The 16063-nt window shown below is 47.1% G+C and overlaps 6 protein-coding genes across 6 annotated transcripts; 4 read left to right on the forward strand and 2 right to left on the reverse strand.

Annotated features, from left to right (window-relative positions):
* Positions 1-222: 222 nt before the first annotated feature.
* On the reverse strand, positions 223-1446 carry PENARI_c014G12259 (uncharacterized protein; the record flags this gene model as incomplete). Its single annotated transcript, XM_022633647.1, has 8 exons — positions 223-271; positions 324-460; positions 533-708; positions 763-831; positions 892-945; positions 1007-1107; positions 1160-1249; positions 1319-1446. The coding sequence occupies 8 exons, from the start codon at positions 1444-1446 to the stop codon at positions 223-225; spliced, it is 804 nt and encodes a 267-aa protein (XP_022486709.1).
* A 2224-nt stretch (positions 1447-3670) lies between these two features.
* Positions 3671-4848, reverse strand: PENARI_c014G01680 (zinc-dependent alcohol dehydrogenase; the record flags this gene model as incomplete). Its single annotated transcript, XM_022633424.1, has 3 exons — positions 3671-3717; positions 3768-4122; positions 4183-4848. The coding sequence occupies 3 exons, from the start codon at positions 4846-4848 to the stop codon at positions 3671-3673; spliced, it is 1068 nt and encodes a 355-aa protein (XP_022486700.1).
* Positions 4849-5611: 763 nt separating this feature from the next.
* On the forward strand, positions 5612-7283 carry PENARI_c014G04753 (aldehyde dehydrogenase family protein; the record flags this gene model as incomplete). Its single annotated transcript, XM_022633488.1, has 4 exons — positions 5612-5670; positions 5732-6933; positions 7004-7073; positions 7133-7283. 4 exons carry the CDS (start codon positions 5612-5614, stop codon positions 7281-7283), a joined length of 1482 nt encoding a protein of 493 aa, XP_022486679.1.
* Positions 7284-9632: 2349 nt separating this feature from the next.
* On the forward strand, positions 9633-12124 carry PENARI_c014G01422 (aromatic acid exporter family protein; the record flags this gene model as incomplete). Its single annotated transcript, XM_022633417.1, has 3 exons — positions 9633-10448; positions 10510-11639; positions 11695-12124. The coding sequence occupies 3 exons, from the start codon at positions 9633-9635 to the stop codon at positions 12122-12124; spliced, it is 2376 nt and encodes a 791-aa protein (XP_022486698.1).
* Positions 12125-12672: 548 nt separating this feature from the next.
* PENARI_c014G06443 (glycosyltransferase) lies at positions 12673-13777 on the forward strand (the record flags this gene model as incomplete). Its single annotated transcript, XM_022633529.1, has 3 exons — positions 12673-12808; positions 12859-13483; positions 13537-13777. 3 exons carry the CDS (start codon positions 12673-12675, stop codon positions 13775-13777), a joined length of 1002 nt encoding a protein of 333 aa, XP_022486677.1.
* Positions 13778-14128: 351 nt separating this feature from the next.
* Positions 14129-15761, forward strand: PENARI_c014G11999 (uncharacterized protein; the record flags this gene model as incomplete). Its single annotated transcript, XM_022633642.1, has 4 exons — positions 14129-14217; positions 14637-15306; positions 15363-15501; positions 15553-15761. The coding sequence occupies 4 exons, from the start codon at positions 14129-14131 to the stop codon at positions 15759-15761; spliced, it is 1107 nt and encodes a 368-aa protein (XP_022486559.1).
* Between the last annotated feature and the right edge of the window lie 302 nt (positions 15762-16063).

The raw sequence follows: 16063 nt of genomic DNA on the forward strand, positions 1-16063 counted from the left end.
GACCACAGGGTGTGGAGAACAGGGCTTCCCGTCCGCTCAGCCGTACTTAAGCCACACGCCGGTAAGTTAGTAGTTAGGTGGGTGACCACTAGCGAATCCTTACTGTTGTATGTTTTTGTTTTTTTATTTTTTATTTTTGCTAGTCTTGAATGAATCCATCCATATTGTCTTTTCCACAATAATATAGCGGACAGTAACAAGAATGCCTTGTTTAAAGCGATATCAATTATGACCAATGGCAGCACATTCTTCGATATCGTGTCGCTCCCCCCTTGTTTGTAGTTAGTATAAAGTATTCTCTTACTTTCAGCAGCGCCACTCACTTTTGTGGAGTAATGGTCCAAAGCATCCCTAAATCTCCAACCGGCAAATGGAATGGGAATTCCAGGGCCTCGAACAGCTGAACAATAAGTAAGTAAAAGCCAAGCAGACTAGCAACAAAGAGTGAAGCCCCGGCCCCCTAAAAAAGGAATCAGAAGTCAGTAGACGTTCTATGTACCTGGCATGCTCGGATCTAGGAACTAGTTATTACCTTTACGCATCGGTCACCCGTGGCGGCATTTCCTTCACCCATTAACCAATATGCGGATGACAACAGAAGAAAAACAATCAGTAGCGATAGAAAAATGAGGGTGTAAACAATATTGGTGCGTGTTGCGCAGATCATAAAGATGAACATTAGAACAGCCATAGTTATGAACAGAAATGCTGGTGTCAGCGGTCAATATTGTCGGCCCGGACTTTCGGGAATGTGACACTCACCGTAGGTATTCAAGAAGCCAGTGCTAGACAATCCGGCGGCTGTATCGTTGGCCGTCGGGGAATAAGGAGCTTTCTATGTGTGAGGATACATCATAATTTAGACAAATGAAATGAGCCATATGAACTAACCGGCTGCATTGAAAGATGGGATCATTGTAGCTGCAAATGCAAACCAAAATCCTCCTATCGAGATATTAGAGAACAAAATCAGAGTATAATACTCTCACCGGGATGCGAGTCTTACCAATAGTACCAAATACAACGCAGGGGAACGTGTTTCCGAGTACAAACTCAAGAATACTTGTGATAAGCAATAAAAGACCACCAAGGAACACGATAGGGCCGCTAGTCTCGTCAACCAATTAATCGATCAGTAATATTTCGTTCCCTCTCTTACATGAGCGCGACTCCATTCCCACTGGCACCTCTCCAGGCCATCAAGCAACACGAAAGCGGTGTAGTGGTGATAACGAATCCTCCTAATGCTCTGGAGATCGGAGCAAGCGGTTAATAAGAATTCAATTTGCACTTTATGAACAATTATATGGAGACTCACAGGGGTGTCGGGTTTCCCACTTGCTTGGCTAGTGCAGGCTGATGGCGCGTCATTGGAGTCAAGTACAACCTTTCAAATTGCTCAGCGGACAGAGTCACCGATGTAGGGACGGCTGTAAGACCCTGCATTGTGCTCTCCTTATTTTCGCAAGAGACCTTTGTTTCGCCGTTTTGTCTGGTATAACTGTCCATATTTTTGTTCTTGAGCTAGTGTTGTCTGGGGTATAAACCTAGGAGGCAAGAGATATATATTGACGATGGAGGGAACCGAGACCTTAAGAGTAAAATTCTATGATCTTCATCGGGTGGACTAGTTGCCTTTTAATACGATTATAGCAATTATTTTTCCTATAGTTAGTTCAATGTAATAGAAACGAGCAGTAACATTTTGCTAGTGCAAGTCTAAGCCCTGCTTCGTCCGCTGCGGCGGAACGGAACTGGAGCAAGTGCATACTTCAGACGCGGGGAACGCTGGGGTATTGTAACAGAAACAGTGTACGCCTGTCGACTAGCCGACCCAGACTTGATGTATTGAAATTGATCAATGCATTTCACATTTCCCAGTAGAACTAATATTGGATGGTCGGTGTGGTTCGCGGTATGCGGCTCCGATTTTCGTGCGGATCCGCATGGAGACAATATGCGGGGATGCTGATTTTGTGGCGTCGCGGGCGGAAGGCGACTGCGATAAGTGAATGCCAAGAGAAATCATGCATTTCCCTTGGAAATACCGGCCTCGGCGTTTGCAGCACGACGTATTATTTGGGACACTTTCGTGTTTCGTGTCTCAACTCCGTAAAGACATCTGCTATTCAATAGTCGCTTGACGAGCCAAGAAGTGTCGTCCTCTATGCAATGCACCTTGAATGTCAATAGTGCAGCTCTTTGTGCCAAAAGGACACAACCTCCGAGCACCTCAAGGTCAAATATGGTGTCCCGCCGCCGGGAAAAGGCTAAAAGGTCCTGCTTAAATTGTCAGCGAGGACACAAAACATGCGGTGAGCCTAGGAGAACTTAGGTTTTCTACCAGTCATCCTTACCGTCCTATAGCCAGGACAATTCACTGACGGCGCATAATAGGAAATAAACGGCCATGTGAAGAATGTATCAGGCGTGGAATTCCAATTACATGTGTGGACGGCTATCGGAAATCACCCAAATATCTTCGTCACTTTACAAGTGAGAGGACCACGGCTGACTTGCACTGCACTGTTCCGTTTCTACAAGTAGCCGATCGTCACGAAAAGGACGATTTCGATGTCGCACATTATCGGTAATCCGCCAGTCGCCCCGTGTGAATCACCTCACTAATATCCGGCACAGGAAAGAGACTACTCTAGAAGCAGAGGTACATGTCCGTAAAGGGAACCCCCTGGGAGAAGGCCTTCCTGAGTTCATCGATCCAAGTTTGCTCCACATTTTGGAAGAGCCGCACGAAACCCCAGAGGATAAATTCCGAGACGTTCCAGCAGAGCAATTGGAGCCTGAGAGTCTTGAGCCGCAATATACTGGTGTGAATAGTTACGGTGGGCATAGAATTAAAACCCACCAAGATAGTGAACCAAGCTATGGATTCGCTATTAGTAGCGGTTGGGTAAGTACAATACTTCGGTTGGAAGTGGATTAAGAGCGCAAAGAACCAATGGGAATAGCTGGGAGAAACGCAAGGTGTAAATTCGGTTATTTTTGAGCGCCTTACAAAAGGAGGAAAAGAGGATCAGAAAATTGGCTGCTCTAGTGATTACGTTTGAAGAGGAGCTTTCAGCCATGTTCAGTACTACCGTCCTTATTGACACGGGAGGTAGGAGTCTCTGCCTTTAACAATATGAAGCTACATTTTCCAATGCCAATGTGTAGTTATGGAAAAATAAGCCTTGCATTAAGTTGACCTGACATTCAATAAGGGGAGCTTGTTCCCTTTCTCCAATTTGCAACCTTGGGATAGTCCGCCTTATCCGATAAATCGATCCAGGTTTTATCCATAGAGCAAAAGCTCAGATTTGTAATGATATTGACGGTGGCAAAGAAAACATCTTGACTGATGAGACTAGCTACATGCACATATCTTGGACAGAATTTGCCCATGGCCGTAACACGATGCGAGAATGTTGCGGAGCAGCTCGGAATGGATAAATGATAAACAAACATCAACCTCAATTTTGATGTTGAATGCCAGTAATAAAGAGGTTGGCTTCAACAGTAAGTTAGTTTTTAAGTGCAACATTACTTGGTGGTTTAGCAACTTTGGAACTTCAATTTGTACCTATGTGCATTCTCTTCGCAAATTTCGACACCGAAATATATCTCAACTCCATTCGCATAATTTCTCCTCAAAGCCCCGATAATCGACCAACTACTCTGGCATCTCAAGCACATAGCGGCCAGCAATTTTGCCTTGCTCTGTGTTGGGTCAGTAATCTTGCCATCAAATAAAGCAGGGAATGACGAACCCATGAGATCGAAGATCTTTGGAAGATCCTTCAGAGGAGCTAGCTTGAACGGCGCTTTGATCAATCCTCGAGCAAAGAAATCAAGAGCTTCCACGCCATCCTGTCGGTTTCCAACGTAACTGCCCTTGATACTAATCATGCGGACCACTGTATTCAGAACCGGCGCCTTAAGGAATGCGTCTGGAGGCAAACCGATGGCGATGATTGTCCCTCGGGAGCGAACATACTCCGTAGCCTGTTGGAAAGGCTTTTCAGACACCGCCAACAAAATAACGGCATGCGCCCCCAGACCATCAGGAGTCGCCGCTTTCACGTCGGCCACCAAGTCTTTCGACTTAGTGAAATCAACATATGTCTGAATCCAGTTAGATTTGAATGCATGCTTATTCGGGGTCTAGGTTCTTCATCTTCATACCTCGGTGCCAAGCTGTTCACACATAGCCTTCTTGTCATCACCTCCGTCTACAGCTATAACCCTGACACCCATAGCCTTAGCGTACTGCTGCGCAAGGGAACCAAGGCCACCACCAGCTCCGACGATAGCCACTGTCTGACCAGGCCGGACCCCAGATTCCTTCAAACCCTTATAAACAGTGATACCAGCGCAAAGAACCGGGGCAGCTGCATCAAGAGGAACATTTTTCGGAATATTCGAGGCATGAGTTGCCTTGCCGACGGCATATTGCTGGAAAGTGCCGTCAACAGTATATCCTGAAAGCTGTGCATTGGCACACAAGGGGTCGTCCGATTGCCGACAGAATTCACATTCAGAGCAAGATCCGTTGATCCACTTAATACCAGCGTGATCGCCGATTTCAAATCCATTAACCAGTGCGCCCTTGGCCACGACCACTCCAGCACCTTCGTGTCCACCGACCAGTGGGAACTTGACTGGAATAGGCCAGTGGCCCATCATCGCGTGCAGATCGGTATGGCATACGCCGGAGTAGCGAATCTTCACCAGAACCTGATCAGGACCCGGCTTGGGTACGGGAATCTGCTTGTAGACAAGTGGACCTCCGACCTTTTCGGCAACTTGGGCCCACTGCATTTCAGGAATGGTCATCTCCGAAATGGTCATTTTGATAAGGTAGATCGAAGTGTGGAATCGGTAAAACTCGTATGTTGAAAGCCGGTTGAGACGAATGTAATACTGTTGGATGAATTGGTGAGACTCTTAAGGGTGTTGATGAAGACTTTATAGTTGACGCTGCTGGCGGACGGCATTGTGGTAAGAGAAGAATGGCAGGGCCTCTCGCTTCAATTCTCGGAATTTGTGCGATTGCGGCAAAATGTTTCGGACAACCGGGTGAGTGAAAAAGCAACTACATCCAATGCCTCTCAAAGTAGACCAGAGGTGACGCGGAAGCTCTCAGTCAGGGCAACGTTCTTGCGGGGTTTTGCGGGGATTCCCCACGCATGCGGAGCCGCATGGCCAATCTATGCAATCCTCACATCTGAAGATAGAACACGGCTTTGCCTATTATGACATTTCAAGAGGCTGTTGAAGGTCTCTGACGTCAGATCCCAAGGTAATTGTCAAGCTGTTGTCAGGCTAACGAAGTCAGCATACCCATTTCTCCGATTAGAACTCTTCTCGCTGCACACTGACTGAAACTCAATACACACTGTCGCTCAACAGCAATAATCCCCGAACCGGCCATCACTCATCTTCCCCCGCTCGAGGTTGCCGGTGATTCCCGTCGTCTTGGCTCCGATATTCTATCTCAGCGTTGATATTTAAAGCAGTTCCAACCCCAGCCGAGACGCTTTATGTTTCAGTACCACATTCTTCATTCATACCTCAGGTGAAAATTTACCGTCCAATTTTCTCTTCTTCCATCATGTCTCTGTTTCAAACAATCAAGACCCCGTTGGTAACATATGAACAACCCCTGGGACTGTAAGCTCCCGTCAGGCAAACCCAACATGAGGTGTTACCGTTTCTCACAAGTCCACATTAGGTTCATCAACAATGAATTTGTCAAGGGTGTGGAAGGCAGAACTTTTGAAACAATCAACCCTCATAACGAGAAGCCGATTGTAGCTGTGCACGAAGGCACAGCAAAAGACGTGGATATTGCCGTGACAACTGCCCGTAAAGCGCTGGAGGGCGAGTGGAAACGGATCACTCCCTCTGAGCGTGGCCGCCTCCTCACTCGTCTCGCGGATTTCCTAGAACGGGATATCGATATAGTCGCTGCTATCGAAGCCCTTGATAATGGCAAGGGTGTGACAATGGCAAAAGGGGATGTCACTGCTTCAGCCGGGTGCTTACGCTACTACGGTGGCTGGGCTGACAAGATCTATGGTCAGACAATCGATACCGACGCCAACAGCCTGACGTATACCCGCCATGAACCGGTCGGCGTCTGCGGCCAAATCATCCCATGGAACTTCCCCCTTCTCATGTTTGCATGGAAGATTGGACCTGCTCTCGCGACGGGCAATACGATTGTTCTGAAAACTGCGGAGCAAACGCCACTTTCAGCGCTCTATGTTGCTAACCTCATTAAAGAAGCCGGCTTCCCTCCTGGAGTAGTCAACGTTATCTCGGGATTTGGAAAAGATGCAGGCGCGGCAATTGCGGCCCATATGGATATCGACAAAGTTGCATTCACCGGGTCAACTTTAGTCGGCCGCCAAATCATGCGACAGGCTGCTAATAGCAATTTGAAGAAGGTGACTCTTGAACTTGGAGGGAAGTCGCCGAATATAATTCTTCCCGATGCAAATCTGGAGGAGGCAATCGGATGGGTGAACATGGGGATCTTCTTCAACCATGGGCAATGCTGCTGTGCAGGCTCTCGAATTCTTGTCCACGAGTCTATTTATGACCGATTTTTGGAGCTTTTCAAGAAACGAGCCGAGCAGAACAAAGTCGGCGATCCGTTCAACTCTGACACTTTCCAAGGTCCTCAGGTGTCTCAAGTGCAATATGATAGAATCATGAGTTATATTGCCGATGGGAAAAGCGCAGGGGCCAATATCATCACAGGTGGTGGTCGGCATGGAGCGGAAGGATACTACATTCAACCCACGATTTTTGCCGATGTTGATGAGAACATGACGATTGTGAAAGAAGAGATATTTGGACCTGTCTGCACAGTACAAAAAATCCGTGATGAAGATGAAGCGATCCGCGTGGCCAATGACACAAACTACGGTAATGACCCCCAAACTAGAGGACCTTCCACTGTATCGGAGCTTGAGCTGACCATGTCGACTGATCGCAGGCCTAGCTGCGGCTGTTCATACCACGAACATCAATACTGCCATCAGAGTGTCAAATGCTATCAAAGCTGGGTGAGTTTTCCTCATATATCAGTAGCTCTCGGATTTTGTTGATAACCCGCTCGCAACAGGACCGTGTGGGTTAACAACTACAACACTCTCCACTACCAAATGCCCTTTGGTGGCTTCAAAGAATCAGGAATAGGCCGGGAGCTGGGTTCATATGCTCTTGAGAACTACACAGAGGTGAAAACAGTCCGCGTGCACTTATCTCAATCCTAAGCCTCCTGATTTCCGGTTTACCGTTTGTCTCTTGTGTTTCCTACTTCTACATATCTCGACATATCAGATTGTGGAGGCGATTAGGCAGATGTGTCACTGCTGCAGGTCGGGCCTTTGCTTTCGGTTATCCCCTCAGTCTATATTTTGCTCAAAGTAGTGAATGAAGTTCCACTCGTTTTGTGTTATAAATTGAACGCCGTCAAGGATTTTAATTTTTTGGAGGCTGTCTCGTATCTCGGTACGATGGCCCCTCGTTTCCATATTTCCCTGTAGAAAATACGAAGCGTGCTGAAATGTACTATTCAATTGGCAAAGTCACGGTGAACATATCCTGGATACAGATTCAACGGCGTACGCACACTAGCTAGGGGGCTGCATACGACCCGAGATCGTGAAAAGCCGGAAGGATTTGATAATAATAATGGAAATAACGATATGCGGATGATGTGGATCAGGAAAAAAGCCGCAACATTGGAAATGATTCCTGCCTTGTCTATATGAAAAGGACGGTTGATTTCCAATCAACTTAGAATTCACATATAAATATAGCTTACTGTTCATCAGGATCATTCCTCTGAACTACAAACAGATCGCACAGCCTCACGAAGCAGCTCCCCGTTGCTGTCTTAATAGATGCCTTGAGGCGTTTGGACTGTGATATAGCACTCGATTGATAAGCATGAATATTGTAATTGTTACAATAACAATACAGAGAGTATCAGCGAAGAACAGACAGCATGAAACTTCAAAATTTGAGTTGCCCCATCTATGTGTTCGGAATAAGGCCATTGTGGGGGTTCTAGGTTGAGGGGCGGATGGCCAGTCAACCATGGATCTTCCGCCGCTCAGCCCTTGGCTTTCCTCTCAGCGAACAATTTGGTCGATAAGATTTTATAAACCTCAAATAATAAGATTCATGGTGAGGTCATATTTTCACATTTTGACTTTTAACTATCCTGCCTATCCGGCTGCTGTTCAACCCATTCTTGCCTACCGTATTCATTGGAGCTCTTTCGACATACTTGACACTTACATGTTCGAGATTGCTTCAACTTGCATATCTATCTGCAGGTGTCTTAGGTGATCGGTTCCTTTGGTGGGCATACAGAGATTACTGGGGTAAATTCCCAACATTGTCGGGTGGATCAAATCCATGTATGCCCCTTCCCGAGTGCTGGGTTAACACAGAGAGAGTATCATGGAAGGAGGGATTTCGGTGCATTCTTCGGGGGGATTAGCTGCCTGTAAGCTGACTAAATACAGTACCAGGTCCTAGTGCTCCCAATTATTTACTCCGACTTTGAAAGATGCCCCAGGAGTCGATTGAAAATCACGCGACTGCTCATCAAGAGGGGTCGTCGAGATGGAAGAAGATAGCAGCTAAATATGGAATTGACGCTCCGCTTGTGCTATTGATGATTAAGTATGTTATCCCATATTGGTTTGCTCTGTTACCCGTTCTCTTCGACTGGGCCGAAAGGTATCAGCAACCACAACTGCTCAAGACTTAGCAGGTGCTGAAATTTCTGGTATTCTATGCGTCCTATTGCAAAATGGTGCTAACAGCTCAATTAAAGGGGAACCGTTGCGCCTACCGTTGGCATTGCTATGTATATTTTCTTCCTATATACTTGGGATAAAAGCTGATGCTCTAAAGATATCAGATCGACTCCGTTGCGAGACATTTCTCGACAATTGGCTATCTCATCCCAATAATGTCCATCCTTACCGTTCCGGTGCTTCCTCGGGCGCGATTTTGCCAGAATCTTATAGTGACCTGCGTAGGGCCTCCATTATACATCTATGGAAATATGATGAACTAATCGGCAGTGCTTCCCTAGCTTTTGACTTGTTTCGCAGCTGCAATCTCGCTACTTGCGATGTGGTGTGCGGTTCAGGCTCGAGAAAACACGACCCATCTCAACGGAGAAACACCTTCTAATGGTCCGGTTGCTGGTGCTGCTGTTAGTCCGTACAATGCAGCAGCCAGCGCTAATATGGGCGTTTGGCTTTTTTTCGACGTATGGTTAGCTAACACGTCAGTTATCGCAAGTTAACACCCGTCGCTCTATTAACGACTGGAACAGATTCCGGGCCTATCGACCTCAATATTTCCTGCCTTCCATTATTTTTTCAATTTTTATCAATGTGACGGCAACCTACGGAACGCAATTTGCAACTATGAAGGAAGCTGAATCCTTAGGTTGTGTCTTCTTTCCAGTGCAGAAAAAGGCCCCATATTAATACCTTTCAGTAACTCATTTACTGGAGAGCTTTTTCGTCGGATTTGGAATCTCAGCTGCCACAAATCTCCTCATTGTTCCATTCACCTCTCGAAATCTTGTCACCATGCTAATGGCTCGAGAGCTCCACGGGTTCAAGGCCGCTTTGGAAGCGCAGAGTCAATATATGGCGTCACTTCCCAGGCGTGATTGGTACGCTACTGCGTATGCTCCGAACGATCATGATAGCGGAATAGACGGCTACTACAATTCTCTCGCGGGAACCAGCCCTTGGCCTGAGGCCGATGTTTTGAAGAAGCTCCTAACCACTATTACCACACTCCAAGCAAAGTCACAATCGGAACTTCGCTACGCAAAGGTTGAGGCGACATGGGGCAGGTTAGACGCAAAGGATTTGGAGACCATAAGCCACCTGGAAAGGAAAATTTTGTTCCCCCTTTTAGGCATGGAGTGCCTCAGTCATGCCACGCATCGTATCGAGAAAGGTGGTGGTTGGGAGGCTGTGAGCGGCTTAAAGGCTGGTCATTCTCTGACTGATACTGAATATGCCCATCTCCAGGACAGAGAAAGACAGCAGTGGTATTGGATATGTGGGCAGCTGTGCGTTCGTGCCCAACAGCTTCAGAAAGGAATGATGATAGGCCTTGACGAGTCATTGTATGCTCTGCAACTCGGGAAAAGGCCCGCATCTTCTGTCAGAACTGACCTCGAAGCGAATGGCCACAATTGTTTACCTGAGAATAGGGACTGGGTCGCGCACTGTGAGGGCATGATACAGCAATTTCTTAAAGAGAGACAAGGCCCCCTAGAAGACTGGTGTGCTTCTAAGGGTATGGACGATTCTTTCCAACAGAACAACGCGACGCAACAGGACTATCCTTTACATCAACGGCATTTGTCTCAGCTGTACCTGGTACTCGATGTGAGCTCTTTCATTTTGATTTTTACCGTAGTAAAAATACAAGATGCTGATCCTTTCCAAGCTAGAATATTTCTGCATCATGACTGCGCAAGCGATTTTAGATCTGGCTAAGTATGCTGAATCCAAAGTGGATGATGGAACGATGGCGAGGAGCAGGCTTATCTTCCCAACTTGGAAACAACTTAAGAAGTGGGCCAGAGACACAGTATCTCGAGAGGACAGCAATTTGGATTACCAGGAATATAGCACCCGATCTGGTACTGTCATAGTCCGCCTTAGCGACATTGAGCAGTCCGAAAAGGATCCTGAACACCTTCCCCCGGTGTCCGCCTGGGAAAAAATATCGGATAAATTCCGCATCATTTCTCACATCTTCGGCTCTCCAGAGTCAGCATTTGGCTTCCGAGTGGCAACAGCCACCATGGTGATTTCAATCGTTTGTTTCTTGAGGAATTCTCAGCAGTTCTTCATTGAACAGCGCTTGATCTGGGGTTCGATCATGGTCGCCATCAGCATGACGAGAACCGCGGGGTCGGGTATTTATGGGCAATTCTTACGATTTGGTGGAACAGTACTTGCAATGATTGCATCGTACATTATTTGGTATATTGTCGATCAGCAAACCGCGGGCATTATCGTATTTCTCGGCATCACAATGTTCTTTTACCATTACCCGTTGATCAAGCACCCTGACACCCTCGTCGTTCCAATGATAGGAATGGTCACGGTTATCTTGATAGTGGGATATGAACTCCAAGTTAAGAAAATCGGTATTCCCATCTCGATTTCTAATGGCCAGGTCTACCATCCCCTGTACGAGCTTGCTCCGTACAGGTTAGCTACAGTCATTGGTGGCCTGGCTGTTGCATTCATCTTTACGCACTTTCCGTCAGTTACTACAGTTCGGCGACAGCTCCGAGAGGACCTAGGAGCTTCACTTTATCTGCTGGGCAACTACTATTGCTCTGTGCATCAAACAGTATCACTCAAGATAAGAGAAGCAGAAGGAGATCCGGGGGACGAGAGAAGCCCGGGAAGGAGGCTCCAGAAAGCTCGAAGTCGACTCTTCGCTAAAGAGATTATTCTTCTCGAAGGCATGAAGAAGCACAAGAAGTTCGCGACATGGGAACTCGGGTTGGGTGGGAAGTTCCCAGAAGCATCCTACGACAGGCTCATTAATCATACCCAGCAGTCAGTTTCACCCCATATGCAAGGTCACCTCGTTCTCACCACTGACCACTTCCAGTATCGTTCATTTCACAACCATGATATCTCACGTCGCCGAGTCGTTCCAAAATTTCCCAACTTCCACTGGAGATCAAAAAACCTCAGATTCGTGGTTAAAAGACTTCAAGAATCTTGTGATCTCCCTAGAGCTAAGTTCTCGAGAAGTTTCTGCCACTCTCTCTTTGATCGCTACTGCCATATCAACGGGCCGGCCGTTACCCTCGTTCCTTACAGCTCCAGAGCCAGTCAGCCTGGATCAGCTGCTCAAGAAGACTGACCGTGACATCCTCAGTGCGGCGCACGTGTGTGAGCCGGGCTACGCCGCCTTCGCCGTCATAGAAGTAGCGACTGCATTATTGGCAGATGATCTAAAAGGTTTGTTGCGTGAAACAAAGAAATTGGTTGGAGAGGAGAACTTCGGCATTGATGTTTTCTCTCTGCATGATTAGAGCTAGTCTGATAAGGAATTGCTATATGGAGGCGATGGCCACGTGGTTTTTCTAATTATAAAAGAAATTCCGAGCGTCCCTCGAAGTTCTCGGCCCATTCTGTTGTACCCGCTAGTTTAACACGCGAGCTCGCTAGATTTAATGCTCAGTTCTATTCCTAAATCAGGTGACCAGTGGTCTCGACTTGGCGGTTTCAGTTTTCCGTTTCGGGTTAAAGGTGAGGAAATATGGAATGCATTGTCCTGATTGAGGTCCATTCTCAGTAGAATTGTCTAGGCTTATTTCAGTTTGCAGAGTCCATGGTTCTCTTTGACTTGTCGGACCAAACACTGATGATATCATACAACCGCGGGTACTCCATCACAATAACTTTGTTTTACCGCTCTGAAGCTTCCGCAAGTCCGAGGTCTATTTTCTCTTCCTAATGACGCGGTGTGGCAATTATATAAAGGTGTTGTTTGAACGAGTGGAACTGCATCTTCAAAGCTTGCATGCTATTTTGGAAAATCTGTTCCCGACATTCTCTTTAGCTTCCACGCATGGCAGTGATGGCTGAGCCACAACGCCAAACTACCATCTCAGCGGGAGATTGGCAGGGCGAGCAGCTTAGCTCTAAAGCCTCAGCCAATAATGATTTTTCGACTGTTCGAGAACAGGGACTCAGTACTGGAGTCCGAGTGAAGGGTGTGTAATATCCTAGAGTTACATGTGGTATATTGACTCACAAGCAAGAGCAGAAGATGGAAGGTTGGATATCAATTTTCGAGAGCACAAACCCTGGCTTACTACCTTGATGAACCATGTGGAGCAACCTACGCGGCCGGTCGCAGAACAGCAGGATGAATTAAACATCGTTCCCAAAGAAGAGACCAAGTTTTCTTTGAACCTGAACATTGTGTTACAGGTCGTTGGATCCCGCGGTGACGTTCAGCCATTCGTCGCTTTGGGTAAGGAGCTTCAGAAACATGGACATCGAGTTCGACTAGCCACACACTTGTCTTTTCGCAAGGATGTGAAGGGTGCGGGACTCGAATTCTTCAACATTGGTGGTAATCCAGAGGAACTGATGGCCTTCATGGTCAAGAACCCTGGTTTGTTGCCGGGCATGCGCACCATTCGCAGCGGCGAGATTCAGAAGCGCCGACGGGAAATGAAAGCCATTTTTTCTGGATGCTGGCGCTCTTGCTATGAGACTGGAGATGGGACAGGAATGCACCATATCTCCGAACATACGCAGGGCGGTGCTGTGGACCGTTATACACGGCCATTTGTCGCAGATGTCATTATCGCGAATCCCCCGGGATTTGTGCATTTTAGCTGTGCCGAAAAGCTGGGGATTCCCTTGAACATGATGTTTACGTGAGTCGGATATTGAACTTCTTGATTCTTAGGACACATTCTGAATATATTAGGATGCCCTGGTCCCCGACGCAATCTTTTCCACACCCGCTGGCCAATATTCGCTCACAGAAAACCAAGCCATCTGTGGCGAACTTTGCTTCATATGGGATAGTGGAGGTAATGATGTGGGAAGGACTCGGGGACCTCATTAACCATTTCCGCAAGAAGGAATTGGGCTTGGATCCGTTGGATGCCATCCGGGCACCCAGCATGATCCATCGACTGCAAATCCCATATACTTACCTCTGGTGAGTAGTCCTTTATGCCTGTCGGTTTTATCTAACGCCAGAAGGTCACCATCTCTCCTTCCAAAACCTCGCGACTGGTCTAACAATATTGATGTCTGTGGATTTCAGTTTCTGTCGACCGAGTCAGAGTATGAACCACCGGAGGAACTCGACGCTTTCTTGAAGGCAGGACAGCCGCCAATATACATTGGATTTGGATCAATTGTAGTTGATAACCCTAAAAAATTGACAAAGACGATATTTGAGGCTGTTCGCCAAACGGGCCATCGCGCGCTTATCTCAAAAGGATGGGGTAATATCGGCTCTGGAGAAACTGACATTCCCGACAGTATATTTCTGTTGGGACCATGTCCCCATGATTGGCTCTTCCGACAAGTCTCGTGCGTTGTACACCATGGTGGTGCTGGAACTACTGCTGCTGGTCTCCTTCTGGGCCGCCCAACTGTCATTGTTCCCTTTTTTGGCGACCAACCGTTTTGGGGTTCCATTGTTGCTCGAGCAAATGCTGGCCCGCGGCCGATCCCATACAAAGAACTGACAGCTGAAAAATTGGCTTCGGCAATTCAAGTAGCCTTGGGAGAACAGGCTCGGGAAAATGCCAGGCAAATAGGAGAGAACATGCGGACGGAACAGGGAGTACAGAAAGCTGTGCACAGCTTCCACCAGCATCTAAACGTTGAGAAATTAAGATGCACCATTTGCCCCGATCGACCGGCAGTGTGGTGGCTCCGAAATTCGCATACCAAGCTAAGCGCTTTTGCAGTTTCGATACTATTGCACACGGGCCATATCAAGCCACAAGATATAAGATTGTATGCATCTCAAAATTCTGTTTTTCCTTGCAGTCAATCTGACAGCTTTAGATATCGAGTGCGAGAATACGACACGAACCGCGACCCTAGAGGTCCTCTTTCAGCTAGCGCAGAAGTTTTGTACGGCCTAATGACAGATCTCATCACTGGTATTGCTCGTGTTCCGGGACAGTTAGTAAGTATCTTCCCCGGATCTCACCCAGGAACAGTGCAACAAGATTTCAGAGGGAGAGAATGGGCTATGTCACATTTTGCGGAAACTTTGTCAAATCAAGAACGCAGGAGGGACTCTCAGGCCGTCACAGACATCAGCGCTCCTAGTGGAGAACTGTATAGTCCTGGTCCTGATGAATACGTTCGAGAACATCCTGGAATAATTCAAAGCTCCAATGCTGTAACCAATGAAACAGTGGCAAATTTGAGTGAATCCCGTTCTGTCGACGGCGCGCAGTTTACTCGCGGACAAACTGCCGTGAAAAAGGGAGAAGAGACAAGCTATGGCAAAAGACGCCGTCGTGCAAGGAAAGTTTTGTCTGAAACACGTTATCACGCTGCAAAATCGGCAAAACACGCACTGAATTTTGTGCTTGTGCTTCCAACCGACTTTACCCTCAGCTTGTCAAAGGGTTTTCACAATGCACCGAAACTATACCATGACGATACAGTTGAACCGATGCCCAAAGTGATCGGGATCAAGAGTGGATTCAGAGCAGCCGGCAAGGTAAGCTCATGTATTATGAATTTTAGTTCCAGAACCGATTTTCTTATTTTTCACAGGAGTTCTACCACGGACTCTATAATGGTCTGACTGGACTTGTCACGCTGCCCTCCCGGGGGTTTCGGCAGTCGGGAGGTGAAGGGATGGTCAAGGGAATCGGGAAAGGCGTGGGGGGCGTCTTTTTCAAGCCGACTGCAGGTAAGATACTGTCTCACCACATCAAACATACTCTGGACCTAATGTGTCTAGGTCTGTTTGGATTAGCAGGATTACCGCTAGATGGCTTGCACAAATGCGTTCGCGGGTCTCTCTCTAAAATCAAATCCAAAGAAATCATTCGACTACGTATCACACAGGGCATTGAAGAGATGTGTGCAGCGTCGAACGAAGAACAAAATATGGTGATTCGCAAGTGGCATGAACTACAGCAGGACGGTCTAACGCAGGAAGGACACTGAGATTGATTTCTTCATTTTGTTTTCGATAACAAAGCTTTGATATGCTCACAGGTAGCACACTGATCTGTTATCACCATGGGTTGCGTTGGGTTCCACTTACTTTACATACTAGCACCAGGAGTTAGGGCTCAGATTTGTGTATTTAAAATTGTAAACGAAATGGAAAAGAGAATATTGTAAGGGCTAGCGAGTGGAAAAAGGCGCGTGTTCTAAGCAATATCAGAGGGATTTTGTTTCTCACCCATCCCCATATTAGGCATTGGTCTGAATACAGTGGCATTTATCGAGTCGCCTTATGTTGA

The sequence above is a fragment of the Penicillium arizonense genome, assembly GCF_001773325.1.
Source record: "Penicillium arizonense strain CBS 141311 chromosome Unknown PENARI_contig014, whole genome shotgun sequence".
In the NCBI taxonomy this organism is placed as follows: domain Eukaryota; kingdom Fungi; phylum Ascomycota; class Eurotiomycetes; order Eurotiales; family Aspergillaceae; genus Penicillium; species Penicillium arizonense.